This window comes from Ahaetulla prasina, chromosome 13 (assembly GCF_028640845.1).
Source record: "Ahaetulla prasina isolate Xishuangbanna chromosome 13, ASM2864084v1, whole genome shotgun sequence".
Taxonomy (NCBI): domain Eukaryota; kingdom Metazoa; phylum Chordata; class Lepidosauria; order Squamata; family Colubridae; genus Ahaetulla; species Ahaetulla prasina.
In genome coordinates this window covers 24289253-24305683 of record NC_080551.1, presented here as the reverse complement: position 1 = coordinate 24305683, position 16431 = coordinate 24289253, and the positions used below count along the sequence as shown (strand labels likewise).

Below are 16431 nucleotides of genomic sequence, written 5' to 3'. Positions count from 1 at the left end.
ATTTGCAGGAGGGATTTGCTTGCAGATTTTTGCTCCCAAAAGCTACGCTTGGGAGTTGGCTTTAGATGAAAATGGCCAGGATCCAAGTGGGGAGTCCCTTTCTCTGCTAAGACGATGCTCTGGGTTTTGTTTTGTTTTTTTCCCCAGAATGAAGAGCATTTCCTGTCTGGATGCCGAGAGGAAAGCCAATTTCCCAGGCTCAAAACACTGTTAGCTTTCTCACTCAAGGGACCCTAAATTCTCAGCGCTCCAAAGCCCTCAGTGATAACACGAGAAACTCAAGAGGTTTTTTTTAAAAACCTGAATTTTCAGCTCCCCAAAGAGCCTCTTAACAAAAAAAAAATCCAGCTGTCCCACAGTGTGAAGTCCAGCTCTCCAACCTTGGTCACTTTAAGATTTGTGGACCAACTCCCAGAATTCCCCATCCACCATGTTCAACATTGGCCATTTTTAAGACTTGTGGACTTCAACTCCCAGAATTCCCCAGCCAGCACGTTCATAGGTTTTCACGGGTATAGGTAAGTAGGTCTTGGCACTTTCGGGTCTTTTCCCGTGCAAGGTTGAGAGTATCTTGGCGACGTTTCGACGAGGTCTCACTCATCATCTTCAGGCTGGTGTCTTCGGCTTCGTGCTTCTCGAGCAAAGGGTGGTCGGAGCTGCCGTCTCTCTATAAATACTGGTGGGGAGGTGGGGAGTGTTGCTGTGAGCGGGTTGGTTGTGTATATACACACACACAAACACACACATATATATACTTTCAAAGTATATATATAGACTTTCCAAACCCCAGCAAGAAAAAAGGAGGAACCACCACAGGGAAGGCTGTAATTCTGAAGTTAGGGGGAACCAACAATGTCGAGGAAGGAGAGAATCAAGAACTATTTAAATCAAGAATCAGAAAATATCTGAAACTTAAGAGTCCCCTTGGATTCCTGGTTCACTCATTGGACTAACAGTGAATTTTAATGACTTTGAGTCAGCCATTCTCTTAGCCCATGAAATCACCTGAAGTCAAAGGTGATCAGAAGGATTGGGTGGAGGATTAATTATTTTCCAAAGTTCTTTCAGATCTTTCAGAAGTTCTTTATTTGGTGAATCTCAAAAGTGCAAATTCCCAACACCACAAATGTGGCAGAATTAAGAGGGAAGCCCAAAGGCTTCAGCATGTGAACGGTGCCTTTTATCTATTCTGGGTTTTCTTCCCTTTTACGTGAGGAGTGCATAGAGCAGCGCTCTCCCCTAACATCCAATCTGTGCAGCGATGACAGCAAGGTATGGTCAAAAAAGTCAAGATGGCGGCTACAGGGTGTGAGCGAAACTCCGCCCACTATAAATCACCACCCTGTGGCCGCCATCTTGACTTTTTTTTGACTTTTTGCCCTGCACTGAAATGGACTTGATCGCCATTGACTCTAGACTGAAAAGTAACTTCTCCTGCAGTGCTTAATGGCCCAATCCGTGTCTTTTGTCTGTGTGGGTTTTTTTTTGAAACTTCACATCTTTTTTTCAAACATGGGATCCGGTATACCGGTGAAGCCCAACGGCCTTGATGAGTGTGGCAAAATGCCCTGCAATCCAAGATGTGTGTGTGTGTGTGTGACCTGTGAGAATTTGAACCCAGGTTCGAACTAGCTTGTCTCTCCCAATTCGTTCAAAAACTCACATGGATGGATCTGACTCTCATTTAAGCAAGTGGCAGCCTCTCTAACGCAGGACAAAAGCCAAAAACCCTCTGAACGAAAATACTGCGTTAAAGGTTTTTCCACCCAGATGTTGACGATGTATATACCGTGTAGACCTCCCCGAAAATAAGCCCTCGCCGAAAATATTTAAATGCATGTACAGCTAGTCCCCACTATTTCCTCTGGTTAGGGAGACACGAGCTGGATATCAGGTAAGACGGCAAGAGGAGCCCCGTCTTGCACCACGCGCCCCAAAATAATAAGACCTCCCTGAAAATAAGGCCAAGTGCTTATTTCGGGGTTCAAAAAAAATATAAGACAGGGTCTTATTTTCAGGGAAACACGGTATTATGGGGGGGGTGTCCTATCTGGGCTGACGGAGAATATTCTTGACCGATCCTGGTCACTTTCTAGTCTCCGATCAGTTGCCCATCTGGCACTCCATGTCGGGTGAGACGGGCTGAGATGCCTCCACTCGGGGAGTGGACAAATGCTCCAGTTCGTAACGCCCGTCTGGCGAGGTGGGATTGTCAGCCGCGCCCGGCTGCTGGTTTTTATTCCTCTTGTGCTCGATGATTTGCTGCAGCTGCTCCCCTGCGTAGCCGGGCTTGGAGGTGAGCGGGCAGCTGGGCACCACGATGCCCAAGATGTCGGACACCATGTAAGGGCGAAGCCAACCCACCAGCGGAGTGCTGCCGGGGTTGTAGTGCGCTTGCTTGTGGTAGAAAAGGATCCCATCTACCTGCGAGGAGAAACGGGAAGAAAACAGTTTAGGTCCGGTTCAGGATTAGGCGCAGGCGTCCATGGGAAAGAGGGCGAAAAAAGTCAAGATGGCAACCAAAACAGTGTGATTTGAAGTTCCCGATTAAGAATTTTGATGATAACACAGGTAGTTCTCCACTTATGACCATTCGTAGCAACAACACGACTGGGAAAAACGTTATTTATGACCAGTTCTCGCATTTACGACCATCGCAGAATTCCCACAGCCGTGGCATCAGAATTCAGGGGCTTGGCAACCCATATTACGAGACCGCCTGCTGTTACCCTTTGCCTCCCACCGACCCGTACGCTCTCACAGAGAGGGCCTCCTCAGGGTGCCGTCCACCAAACAGTGTTGGCTGGCGGCCCCCAGGAGTAGGGCCTTCTCTGTGGGGGCAGCGACGCTCTGGAACGAATTTCCCCCTGGCCTACGTCAAGTGCCTGATCTTCGGACCTTCCGTCGTGAGCTCAAAACACACTTATTCATTCAAGCGGGACTGGCATAATAGTGTTGAATTTTAATTTGGGGTTTTGTTAATATTTTAAAATTTAAAATTTAAATTTTTAATTATCAGCCTTTTATAATCTGCTATGTTTTAAATGTTGATTTTAATTGTATATATCTTGTGTTTTATTTTTGGCTGTACACCGCCCTGAATCCTTAGGGAGAAGGGTGGTATAAAAATTTAATAAATAAAATAAATAAAATAAATATTTAAGACGGTTGCAGCATCTCAGGGCCATGTGATCACCATTCGCCTCCAAAGGGGGAACTTCTAGTAGTTTTCGGGGTGCCTGTCTTTCTCCACCAGGGGAGCTGTGTTTGCACTGAAAGCCCAGCAGGGGGAGCTCTATGCTTTGAGACGCCTATATGGTCAGAGTGACTTTGCTTAAGCGGAATTCAGAATAACGGAATAGTTGGAAGGGACCTTGGAGGTCATCTAGTCCAGGGGTCTCCAACCTTGGCAACTTTAAGCCTGGAGGACGTCAACTCCCAGAACCCCCCAGTTCAATTCTGGGAGTTGAAGTCCTCCAGGCTTAAAGTTGCCAAGGTTGGAGACCTCTGTTCGAGTCCAACCCCCTGCGACCCTAAACCACTCCAGACAAATGGCCGTCCAGTCTCTTCCTAAAAAAACCTCCAGGGGTAGAGCACCCACAACTTCTGGAGGCAAATACTGAATACCCAAATAGCGAGTACGTTGTTTGTCTGGGGTCTTTATGTATGTGATGGGGGTGCTGGTATCTGGAAGATGCTGCCTTGGGGACCCCTTTGTTGGGGAACCCAGCAGGAGAACCCCTCCCTAGCAGACCCAGCCTGGTGCGAAAGCCATTTACAGATGACGTTAAAAGTGAGATGCATTCCACGTGAACAAGGCCAACTCACCTCGAAGGGGAATGTCATGGCCAGAACCTCACACAGGTTGGCTGAACTGCAGGAGTAGCTCTTGAGGCCCACAAACCTATACTGAGAAAGAAGCCAAAGAAGTCAGCACGCACATATGTAAACCCTCTGCTTTGTTTGATAGAAACACCTTGTGTGTTTCGGTCAAAAAAATAAAAATGACTCACTGGGTTAAGTCGGCTTTTCTCCGACAAGTCCGTCTCCTCTTCCATTTTGGAATGTAGCCAGTAGAATCTGAAATCTGTCTGGAGAAGGGAAGAAAAAGGGACCAAGAGGTGTGAAAGGCTCTTTCCTTCCTCTCCCAGTGTCATTCGCGCATCCCATTACAGCAGAGGTCTTCAAACTTGGCAGCTTTAAGACTTGTGGACTCCAACTCTCAGAATTCTCCAGCCAGCTGGCTGGAGAATTCTGGGAGTTGAAGTCCACAAGTCTTAAAGCTGCCAAGTTTGAAGACCTCTGCAGCACAGGTTTAACCTTGTCTCTATGGTTCACCCAAGCAACTGAATTCTAGGACCCCCCCCCCTCCAGCATCCTAACTCACAAACTACCAAATCAAGCCTAACACTAACCAGGTTTAGGAGGAACCTCTGAGGCATCTATCTCTCTGTCAGGGTTCAAGTAACGCCCCCAACGAAATCAAACTCCAGGGCTCGCAGTTCCCCAAAGCTAACTTTTATTGGAGATGTTATATTGCCGCATCTGTGGAAAACCCGAATCTGAGATCTTCCGGGTTTTCCTCACCCAAAAGAAAGTCCAAGACTTTGCCTGCTCCTCCCACACATCCACCCTGCTCCAATCAGTTCCTTCATGTACAGAAGACAACCTCCGCTTTCTTCTCTGCACTTCTGTTGGACCCCATGGCCTTGAACTTCTCTGCAAAGTTTTGTTATGGCTAATTCTACTTCCCTCGTGCAATCTCCCCTCGCCTGACTTCCCACAGTGGCAGGCCTGGTAAGCACCAAGGGAATATGGCTTCCAGGTCTGGCACTCTTGTTGACCTAGCGCAGGGGTCTGCAAACTTGGCTCTTTTAAGACTTGTGGACTTCAACTCCCAGAGTTCCTCAGGCAGCAAAGCTCTGGAACTCTGGGAGTTGAAGTCCACAAGTCTTAAAAGAGCCAAGTTTGCAGACCCCTGACCTAGCGGCATGAGCTCGGCCATAGTTACCTGGCAGTCGTAAACAGGGTGTCCACGCCAGCACATCACGTCAAGGACGTAGTACGTCTGCTGGACCTCATTGTAGATGCAGTCCAGGATGGTGTATTCTGTAAGCGACACCAACCGGGATTAGTCTGTGTGTTAAGTTCTGTCTGGCTCGTAAATCGGGGAGGTTATGCAGAAGTTTCCGTTTGGATTCCGTCCTTACCCCGAGCAACAGTGATGGCCACGAGGAGGAAAGAATTGGAAACTCACCTTTCCCTGTGGCCGAATTCAGCCGGTTCCCACCAGGTAAAAGAGAAGGGAACCGATTGACGCAGAAACCGCTTTTGGTGTACGTTGCTGTGGTGCCCTAGAAATGGGCGAAGCGAGAGAGAGAGAGAAAAATGAGAATTTGGGGTTTTTTCCAGGGCAAAGCATTCCTTTGACCTGGGCATCTTGGGCTAAGCTTGGGAGGACGAGGAGGAGAAGGAAGGAAGGAAGGAAGGAAGGAAGGAAGGAAGGAAGGAAGGAAGGAAGAGAAAGGAAAAAAGAGGAGGAGAAGAAGGAAGGAAGGAAGAAGGGAAAAGGAAGGAGGAGGAGGAGAGGAGGAGAAGGGAGAAAGATGGGGAAAGGAAGGAGGAGGGGAACCAGGAGGAAAAGGAAGAAAGGAGGAGAAGGGAAAAAAGAGGAGGAGGAGGAAGAAGGAGGAGGAGAAGGAAGAAGAGGAAAGGAAGTAGGAGGAGAGGAGGAATAGGAAGAAAGAAGGGAAAAAGGAGGAGAAAAAAGGAGAAGGAAGAAAGAGGGAAATGAAGGAGGAGGCGGACAGGAGGAAAAGGAAGAGAGGAGAAGGGAAAAAAGAGGAGAAGGAGAAGAAAGAAGGAGGAGGAGAAGGAAGGAAGGAAGGAAGAAGGGGAAAAGAAGGAGGAGGAGAAGGAAGGAAGAAGGGGAAGAGGAGAAAGGAGGAGAAGGAAGAAGGACAGGGAAAGGAAGGAGGAAGACGAATAGGAGGAAAAGGAAGAAGAGGAAATGAAGGAGGAGGAAGGAAGGAAGAAGGAAAAGGAAGGAGGAGGAGGAGGAGGAGAAGGGAGAAAGATGGGGAAAGGAAGGAGGAGGGAACCAGGAGGAAAAGGAAGAAAGGAGGAGAAGGGAAAAAGAGGAGGAGGAGGAAGAAGGAGGAGAAGGAAGAAGGAAAAGGAAGGAGGAGGAGAGGAGGAATAGGAAGAAAGAAGGGAAAAGGAGGAGAAAAAGGAGAAGGAAGAAGGGAAAGAAGGAGGAGGCGGACAGGAGGAAAAGGAAGAGGAGAAGGGAAAAAGAGGAGAAGGAGAAGAAAGAAGGAGGAGGAGAAGGAAGGAAGGAAGAAGGGAAAGAAGGAGGAGGAGAAGGAAGGAAGAATGGGAAGAGGAGAAAGGAGGAGAAGGAAGAAGGACAGGGAAAAGGAAGGAGGAGGAGGAAGAAGGAAAAGGAAGAAGAGGAAATGAAGGAGGAGGAAAAGGAAAAAAAGAGGAGGAGGAGAAAGGAGGAGGAGGAGAAGGAAGGAAGAAAGGGAAGCAGGAAGAGGAGGAGAACAGGAGGAAATGGAAGAAAGGAAGGGAAAAAGGAGGAGAAAGAAGGAAGAAGAGGAGGACTAAGAGGAGAAGGAGGAGGATGGCCTCCTGCTTCTTCACATAGAAGCACAAGTTGATGTACCCACTGCCCTCGTCTTCTTCCCCACAACAATCTGAAGAAGTAGGTTAAGGCTGAGAGGGACCCTCCCAGAGCTACTCACAAAGTCTCCATGGCCAAGACTGAACACGAATCTGAGTTTCCCATTGACCGTCCAACCCTCAACCGCAACGCCAGGTTGGCTCTCCACCTGGTTTCTTACCCTGGAGGCCACCACAAGAGCCCTCTTCCCCGTTGGACACACCACGAAGAGCCACTCCTGATCCAGATCTGGGGGGACATCAATCAGCCACTCAGAGAGCATCAGCTGCAGAGAAGAGGACAGTTCAACCGCCTTGAGAAAACCCACCAAAGATCCAGAACGAGAAGAGGAACTATCTGGCCCCAATGAAGAAACACCAAGTTGAAGGTCAGTTCTTAAGTGCTTGCTGTAAACGCCCAAGATTTTCAGTTCTCCCCTGATGTCTCCAAGATCTGAAATCCCCCCAACCAATGAACCAATGATGCATTCTACAACAGTGTACGAGCATCCCAACAGTGGAAATGTTCTACAACATTTCCCATGACCTCTGCCTGGCCACAGGATTCGGCCAACCCAACTCCTGAGTCAACATCCCTGGGCCAACATCTTGAGTCAACTCAGAAGTTGTATATTGAAGAGACTCCCAGAAGAGGTAGACCTGCCTCAAAGTCCTTCTTGGACTTCTAATCTTCAGGACCCATAGAGCTGAATATCTCCATCTGCTCCTCATTTCTTCCAAAGATCAAACTAGCTTTCACCTCCCTAATATTAGATAAGCTGCCAAAGTTTAATTTTTCAATGGATCCTACTGTGAGTTAAAAACCCATCTTGGCTTGTTCTGAGAAGTTCAAAGCTCCTTGGTGATCATTGTTGTTGTTGTTTTTGTCCCAAAGGTGCTTTTTCAAGAGGCAACTGGACTTTGTTTTTCTTTGAAGATGTTTCGCTTCCCATCCAAGAAGCTTCTTCAGTTCTGAAGAAGTTCTTCAGTTCTGAAGAAGCTTCTTGGATGAGAAGCGAAACGTCTTCAAAAGGACAAACAAATAAACAAGAAAGTCCAGTTGCCTCTTGAAAAAGCACCTTTGGGACAATTATGATCTGGAGTACTGAGAATCTCACACAGACATGTGATTTTCTTTGTAACTCTTAGAAAAATGCCTTTTTCTCATTTTGTTTTTTAGTTTGCAGAATATAAAGCTTAGTGAGTGATTAAGAAGATGTAATGAATAAGCAGGGGGAAAAAAAATTCAGCCTTGGGCAGCCTCTGTAAAAAAAATAAAAATTAAAGGAAGCCACAGGAGCAACAGAAAGACCTTGGGTTTAATGAGATGGTTTGGTTGCCTGGGTTGATAATTTTCTGGGGAGTGATAAGAATGGCCTTGCTGAGCCACTTAGCCATCAAAATAATTAACACTACAGTAATGAAGGTGACAGGACCTGCGAAAATGGCTAAACTGATCAGAGAAAGGACAATATCTACATTTATCAGTGACAGGAAGCCCCTTAAGGGGAAAAAATGAATTTGCAATTTATAGTTTTGATGAGAAGGCAGGATACTCTCAAACTATTTACTAAATCTGCACTACTATTAATCTTCCCATCGTTCCCATCACCCATCTCCTCCCACTTATGACTGTAACTTTGTTGCTTGTATCCTTACGGTTTATATTGATATTGATTGGTTCCTGATTGCTTATTTGTGCCCTATGACTATCATTAAGTGTTGTACCTTAGAATTCTTGATGATCTTTTCTTTTATGTACACTGAGAGCAGATGCACCAAGACAAATTCCTTATGTGTCCAATCACACTTGGCAAATAAAAAATTCTATTCTATTCTATTTTTGACCACAAGGCAGGATAGGTTATAGAATGAAGAGAGTCTTGATGCAATTTTAGAGAGATTAGTTAAAATATAATTGTACTTATAGCTGCTCTGAAGATGGTCAAAAGCCAGTATGTTTTTATATTTTCTTCTTTCTACTTTTAATTTCTTCCCTTCCCTTTTTTTCTTTTTTTGTACCTTTAACTTTTTCTTTTATTTCTCCCTTTCTTTCTCATTCTATTTTAGTTTCTCTTACTTCTTACTACTGTTGTTAAAACTTAGAATAAAACGTGCATATATGTATAAGAAAAAATTAACAACAGGAAATCAACTCTCTAGGAATTTTTTCTGAAATGGAAGGTCCTATTTAGGATAAGTGGAAAGTTGCTAAGGAAAACCCAGTCTCTGTTTCCCGGGGGGGGGGGGTCGGGGGGGGGAGTAATTTTGTTTAGAAGTTTGATTACCTATCTGAACAATAGAAATAAAAACAGGAAGGAAAATTATAAATAATTGTGGGTCTTTTGTTCTTCTGTGAACTATTTTTGAAAAAGAGATTCTGGGACCCTGGTAGCTTGATGGTTTTTCGTTTGTTTTTTTAGAATTTAGAGTATCTGAAAATCATTTAAAAATCTCTAGGCAGGCAGGAATTTAGAGTGGGGAAAAAACTCCATGATTTTCACAGGTTGAGTATTATTTATTTTCACGACTGCGTTTATACACACACAGAAAACGTTTCAACACCAATGTTTCTCTTTCCCTGCAGGAGCTTATTGCTATTTTAAAGTTTGAAGAATAATGTAACACAAAGTTGCCAAAGTATTTTTGTAAGGCTTATGGAAAATAATGGACGGTTTTCCTTTTTTTAAAAAAAACAACATGGTTTAATTGTATCAAACCAAGATTAAAAAAAACCTGGATGTGAAAATATAATTACATCAAAAAATTAAGACTTTCCACTTTTTGCTCTAATATAAAGTTTATTTTATGCATGAAGAAGTATTCCTTTCCCGTTTGTTTTTGCTGTTTTTTTTTTTTAAAAAGATTCAATGCATGTGTTACTTTAAAGGGAAGAAAAAACTGTAACAACTAGAAACAGATTTGTGAAGTTTTTAAAACTCTCTTAATTGGGCCACCCTGCCTGCTGTTTCCTACCTCTGTCAGTGTTTTATTTTGAGACCAGTTTTGATTTATTCTGCCTTCAGCTAGATGCTGATATAAAAACCCAACTTCTATTTCCTGAGTTTTCTAGGGAAGCTGAACTTTTTGGAGGCGTCAATGGCTTTACTTTGATGAAAACCCACCAACGAGAGAAATACTGAAAACACCTGCCTCATGCAACAACAACCTGTTACTTAGATCCTTCTTCAGAGGGCTGGGTCACTAACAAATAGAATAGAATAGAAGTGTGATTGGACACACAAGGAATTTGTTTTGGTGCAGATGCTCTCAGTGTACATAAAAGAAAAAGAAAAAAGAAAAAAAAATACATCAAAGGTACAACATTTACAACACAAATGATGGTCATAGGTTGCAATTTAACCCTTAATGATAGCAACAAAAAGTTACAGTCATACAGTCATAATAAAACGACAATAATGAAAAAATAAGGAGAACGGACCCCCGTTTTGTCCTGCTTACCTGGTTGGCATATCGCTTGGGTAGCTTCTTCACAATGTCTAGCTCCATGTCTTCATGATCTCTATCAGCCTTGGATGTCTCTCCCTCCTTCTCCGTCTCTCCCTTCTCCTCTTCCTCCTCCTCCTCCTCTGTGTAGGTCCAATCATCCTCCGCCAGCCTTCTGGCATGATTTATATAGTCCAGCCGCTTACTTGACAGACAAGAGAAAGAGAAAAAAACAACTAAAATTAAGTTTAACCCTACATGGGAAGAAACACCTCAAAGGGACAGTAACGAGGTGAGGTCTGCAAGTTCTGCACAAAGGGTTGCCTTGGGAACAAACATGCATTCAATTTTCTTGAATGCAGGAAGTCTTTGTTTAAGGACAGATCGCTTAAAGACTGTTTGACGTTATGATGGATCTCCCAAAATGGAGAAGGACGGAAAGAAGGAAGGAAGGAGAGAAAGGGGAAGACGGGAAAGAAAATGGAGGATACTGAGGAGGAAGGGAGGGAGAAAACAGGGAGGAAAGGAAAATGGAGGGAGGATAGTGAGAAGGAAGGAAGGAAGGAGAGAAAGGGGGAAATGGAGGGAGAATAGTGGGAAGGAAGGAAGGAGAGAAAGAGGAAAATGGAGGGAGAATAGAAAGAAGGAAGGAAGGAAGGAAGGAAGGAAGGAAGGAAGGAAGGAAGGAAAGAAGTTCAAACATCATGTTTTTATTGCTATGGTTCCCTTTAGTCTGAGCTGCCCTTTACAAATTTTTGTTTAAACTGTTTTTAATCTGCTACCTGGATACTATAACCACCTCTGAGACTTTTTGGGGCAGCCATAATAAATATAATAAAAATAACTACCCTTTTTAAAAGGAAAGAAATTACAACTAAATGGAGTGCTTTCTGCTCCAACCATGCAGGAAAAAATAATAATCTATGATTGTCCAGTGGAGCAGGGGGCTGTTTGAAGCCCCCACCCCACCCCCGCATCCCGGGGGGGGGGCAGGACAAGAGACTTGCTGGCTTTAATGCGGGGGTGGGGCTCTCTTACATCTTCTGAAACTCCAGCAGCCGCCGGCGTCTCTCGCCCTGCTCCAGAGAGCTGTACTTGGGCTTGTACTGGGCCAGGCGCGGGTGTGGAGCCGCGGGGCTGTTGAGGTCCTGCGAGACGACAAAGTTGCAGGCCAAAGCCTGGCTCAGCTCCTCCATTCTTCCTCCTGGGCAGCCTGGATGGAGGAAGGAATATAACAGATATAACAGAATAACATAGTTGGAAGGGACCTTGTAGGTCATCTCATTCAACCCCCGCCCAAGCAAGAGACCTTACATCATTTCTGACAGAGGGCAGTCCAGTCTCTTCTTGAAAGTCTCAAGTGATGAAGCTCCCACAACTTCCAAAGGCAACTTCTGTTCCATCAGCTGATTGTTCTCACTGTCAGGAAATTTCTCCTTATTTCCAGGTTGAATCTCTCCTTGATCAGTTTCCATCCCTTATTCCTTGTCTGGCCTTTGGGGGCTTTGGAAAATAGCCTGACCCTGTTCTGACTCAGCCAAACAAGACTTCTGGTCCTGAAAACCCCCATCTTTATTTACCTCTTGTGAATTTTTTTTTTTTTTGAATTTATATCCCGCCCTTCTCTGAAGACTCAGGGCGGCTTACACTATGTCAAGCAATAGTCTTCATCCTATTTGTATATTATATACAAAGTCAACTTTTATTGCCCCCAACAATCTGGGTCCTCATTTTACCTACCTTATAAAGGATGGAAGGCTGAGTCAACCTTGGGCCTGGTGGGACTTGAACTTGCAGTAATTGCAAGCAACTGTGTTAATAACAGACAGCATTAGTCTGTTGAGCCACCAGAGGCCCTCATTTGGTGGCATTCACCCACCAAAAAGTCCAGGCAAGAGTCCTACAAGGAGTTAACGGCAGCAACAGACCTTATCAGTTCCTTGCGATAATTGCCAGGCTGTGAGCTCCCAGCCGAAAAGCCGCAAATTAAGTTCTGGCAAGTAGTCTTTGTGGCACGAAACACAATGAGCCAAAATCTTCAGAAATACGAATTGTTGTCTCTTACTACAACCTCTTTTCTTCTATTTATTCCCCAGCCAGGGAGGGGCCATTGTGTGCTTTACTTCCTGAGTTCTCCTCTCCTAACCGCTCTGCGCATTTGTGCATCTGGAAACGGCCCCAGCTGTTCTCCCTCCTCACCCATCTCAGCCTCCAAAGGCAGCTGGCTCTATCTCCGCGTCCGATGCAGAGCATCCATCAGAGCCTTCCCCAGACTCCAGCACTGGCCCAAGTTCCCCCTCAACCTCCTCATCGTTGGCAGCTGGCGGCCCACAGCAGACCCCATCCTCTCTAGTGGCCGCCCCTCAAGGAGGACGGAGAGGGTCGAGTTTGCTCAGGGCAGGCAGGCTGGGGGACCGGGCCAAACGGAGGGCACATAGACGCATCATCCACTCCCTCAATAAGGGCATGGATGCATGCAATGAAGCCAGCGTCTCCAGCCTGTGGCCACTTTAACAGTTGTGGACTTCAACTCCCAGAATTCCCCAGCCAGCCAACCAACCATGCTTTCTAGGGAATTCTGGGCGTTGAAGTCCACAAACGCCTTAAAAGTTATGGAGGTTGGCCACCCCGTCCATCCGGGATAGTCCTCTACTTACAACCATTTGTTTAGTGGCCGTTCCACAAGTGACGCCGGCCCTGAAAAAAGTTGCTCCTCGTACTTACAACCGTCATATAAGGTTCCCCAGGATCAGGTGATCAAAAGTTGGGTTGCTTGGCAACCGGAATGTATTTACAAACGGTTTGCAGCATCCCAGAGCCAGCCAGCTTGCGACGAGCAAAAGTCAATGTGGGGGAGGGGGGGGAAGCCAGGCTCATTTAATGACCGTATGATTCACTTAATGACTGCCATGATTCGCTCAACAGCCACGAGCAAACAGGTCATAAAATCAGGCGTGGCTCTCCTGGAGGGATGCTGTAAACCGCACCAGCTTGATTCACCTCCCACAAGAGGTCTGGTGCTGCAACACCCATCATCCCCAGCCAGGATGGGAACCGTAGTCCGACCTTTCCCTGCAGGGGTGGGAAGAACAGAGAGGAATCCAAAGACGGAGGGAGGGAAGAGGAGACTGCCCACCCCCTCCCCCACTCCCATCTCTTGAATGCACTCTGCACATGCCCAGGGGACTGCTTTTCTTTTCTTTCTTTCTTTTTTAAAAGAACATCTGTTTCTTTCTCCCAACCCGGGAACGAGGACCAGGGAGAGAAAGAAGGCCTGATGGCCGGAGAAAAAACCCCCGCCGCTCGGCGCTTACCCAACCCAGCCTCGCTCGCCTCCAGGCGGGATTCGAACCCGCGAACTCACCTTCCTTAGAGCGCGACCAACGGAAGCGCGCTCCGTCCCGCCCCTTCCGCGATTGCGTCACTCGCACGCAGCGTGAGGGGCGGGGCTTCCGGAAGGGCCGCTCCGCCTCTTCCTCTTCTCTCTCTCCCTCCCTCCCGCCCTCCGCTTGGAACTTGGAAGCGGCGCATGCGTACAGGTTTAAATGGAACGTCCAGCTGGCTTCGCTGCAAGCCGCGTTTAAAAGCATGCGCCGATCGAGAGGCGGGGCTAAGGTAGAGCTTGCCCCGCCCCTTCCATCCAGCATCTGCGCCCTCTTGGTTAGGGGGGGGGGAAGGGAGGGGCGCCTATCCACCCTGAAATGTGGTTTGCAATCCAAGCTTTCCATTTTTTTTTAGTAGTGTTTGTGCAACCTGGCTACTTTAAGAAGGGTGGACTTCAACTCCCAGAACTCCCCAGCCAGCTTTGTTTTGCTTTCCTGGCTTGGCTTGGCTTGCTGAGGAATTCTGGGAGTTGGAGTCCACCCCTCTTAAAGCAGCCGAGTTGCACCAACACTGAGGTTTTGTGCTTCGATTGCCTGCTTGATGCAGCGGAGCCATAAAGGACCCTTGGTTTTCCAACGACGGTGATCATTTTTGGAGAGGCAGCCTTTGCACGTCACCCAAATTCCATTGGAAACTGAGCGGGTTGGGATGGCCAACATCAATCCCCAGAGCAGGGGTCTCCTACCTTGGTCCCTTTAAGACTTGTGGATTTCAAAGCTGGCTGAGGAACTCTGGGAGTTGAAGTCCACAAGTCTTAAAGGGACCAAGGTTGGAGACCCCTACCCCAGAAGAAGGGTTGGGATGGGTGCCCAAGCTGTGGAAATCATCCTGGCACCTGCGAGGCTGAGCAACCTGGCCCAGGCCAGGCTAGGGCAGGTGCAACTGCACAACTCTGGAGGTTTTTGGATGGAGCCCGACTCCACCTTGTGAGGCCAAGCTATCCCCCCTTGGTGCCAGGCTTGCAAAGAGAGAAGCGGTTGGTGTAGCTGGCTGGTTGGCTTGGAGGCATCTCATGACCCAGTAGAAGCCTCTCTGGTGATCATCCCAACTCAAAGAGCACCCTTAAAACTCCTTGCTTGCAAGTCGTTATGTCATACCCGGCAGAAGAGCGTAGGTGTGGCTCTGGGTTGAACTGTGGGGTCCTCTGAGCTTGGTTGTTTGCTTGCAGGCGTTTCATGACCCAACTAGGGAACATCATCAACACTACTAGGGAATGAGGCATGGGGGTGCGGAGAAGGAGGACGACTGTGGTGTCTTCTGAGTTTTGCTTGCAGGCGTTTCATGACCCAACTAGGGAACATTATCAATACTACTAGGGAATGGGGCATGGGAGGGGGGAGGGGGAGGAGGACTGCGGGGTCCTCTGAACTTGGTTATTTGCTTGCAGACATTTCCTGACCCAACTAGGTAGTATCATCAGTGTTAAGGGGGAGTGGGGTTTGCAGCGTGAAGGAGAAGGGAGGAAGAGGAGGACTGGGGGGTGGGGGGGTGCTTGATACTCTCTGAACTAGGTGGGCAATGAAACACCTGTAAGCAAAGGAAGCTCAAGAGAGCACCAAGCACTCCACATTATTTCCAAGAGTTGCAATTCAACAACCATCCTCGGCTTCCCAACAGCGCCGGTGGCTTTCCTACTGACCGTCCCCACCCCCTGCTCCCCATCCGCGCTCGCAATCAAAACAATCCGGTGTTAGAGGAAAAAACCCCAGCAAGGGCTGGAAGCGCCGGAGTTCCAGGGCCGAGCCGGAGCGTCAAGGCGGCGCCCTCCGCGGCTGCTGCCAATAGAGGGCGGGCGCAGGTTGGCCCGCCCGCCTGCTGCGTCCGCGGGTCGCTTTGCGCCCGGCGCCTTTGGCAAAAGTTCGCGGCTGCAGCAGCTGCGCCCGTGCGTCATGGAACAGCCCGGCGGGTGAGCTGCGCCCAGCACTCGCTACCCTACGGAAGGACGGGGGGTACCCAACGAAGCAGCTGCGCCCCCCCCCGAGAGACCCGGCTGCCGCTGGCTGCCAGCGGGGCGCACGGAGGACCCCCCCACTTGCGAGCCCCGCGGAGAGGCGGACGGGCATTGCGCCCCAGCGAGGTGGCCGCGCGGGGCTCGCTGGCATCGGAGCAGCGCAGCCGCGCGTCCCTCTGCAGGAGAACCGTTTGGCTGCGCTCGAGGGGACCCCGGATCGCGTAAGGTGCCTCGGCCGCCCGGCGCCACCAGAGGAGGGGACTCCGCCAGCGCCCTGTCCCTTGTCCCCGGGGCTGTCGCTCGTCCCTCCCGGAAGCGCCTGCGGTGGAACCGGTTGGACTGCTTGCCTGCCTGCCTGCCCGCCCGGACACCCGTCGGCCCCGCGCGGCTCTCCAAAAAGGGGGGTCTGCCGCCTTCCCCCCACCTTTTGTCTCCCTGCCAGTCCTGCAAACTTTCTTCCCGACTTCTCCAAGCTCTGCAGTGGATGGATGTCCCTTCTTCCTCTCCTGGCCTTCCACCCTTCTCCTCCTCCTCCTCCTCCTTTTCCTCGCGCAATCGGCTTTCCCGGGGCTTTGCTGCGAAGTCAAGCGGGCGCACTGAAATCCACTCTCCCGGGCAGCGACCCGCGTCCTTCCTCTTTATTTCTGATTCCCTTCCCCCCACCCCCCGCTCTCTTCTAAATCTACCCTGTTGGCGATCTGCTGTTGAACGCTGTCCTGGTTTCTGAACCGCTGGAAATCGAGTAGGGAGAGAGCGAGAGCGAACAACAAAAGAGACATCTTCGGAGCGCCCCGAGGGATTTTACGCTTGGCTGGTGGATCTGAATCGGTTCGCAGAGAGCGCTTCGGTGGGTTGGGAGGAGGACACCTTGGTGGGTGGACCCTCTGCTTGCTTTGGAGGGTCTTCTTCTTCCTTGCCCCAAAGTTTCAGATCCTGCAAAGAGGTAAAACTTTCTATTTAGGGGGCTGTTTTTCTTTTCTCTC

The 16431-nt window shown here is 48.3% G+C and overlaps 1 protein-coding gene across 2 annotated transcripts; it reads right to left on the bottom strand.

The window, feature by feature from the left end:
• Positions 1-1069: 1069 nt before the first annotated feature.
• On the bottom strand, positions 1070-13578 carry SNUPN (snurportin 1). 2 transcript variants are annotated; one of them, XM_058156703.1, is made up of 9 exons: positions 13478-13578; positions 11152-11326; positions 10129-10318; positions 6849-6953; positions 5258-5354; positions 5012-5109; positions 4014-4091; positions 3829-3909; positions 1070-2424 (listed from the first exon to the last, which is right to left on the bottom strand). In XM_058156703.1, exons 2-9 carry the CDS (start codon positions 11307-11309, stop codon positions 2104-2106), a joined length of 1128 nt encoding a protein of 375 aa, XP_058012686.1. In that variant the 5' UTR covers positions 11310-11326; positions 13478-13578; the 3' UTR covers positions 1070-2103. The 2 variants fall into 2 exon arrangements, with proteins under 2 accessions (XP_058012686.1, XP_058012685.1); XM_058156702.1 differs by having other exon boundaries at positions 13428-13531.
• Between the last annotated feature and the right edge of the window lie 2853 nt (positions 13579-16431).

Bases quoted from the DNA above. Each gene is read 5' to 3' on its own strand.
- SNUPN (XM_058156703.1), bottom strand. From the start codon at position 11,309: ATGGAGGAGCTGAGCCAGGCTTTGGCCTGCAACTTTGTCGTCTCGCAG. The intron at 4,092-5,011 runs GTAACTATGGCC...TCCCTTCTCCAG, and splicing joins ACCCTGTTTACGACTGCCAG to ACAGATTTCAGATTCTACTG. The intron at 3,910-4,013 runs GTGAGTCATTTT...CTTCTTTCTCAG, and splicing joins AGAAAAGCCGACTTAACCCA to TATAGGTTTGTGGGCCTCAA.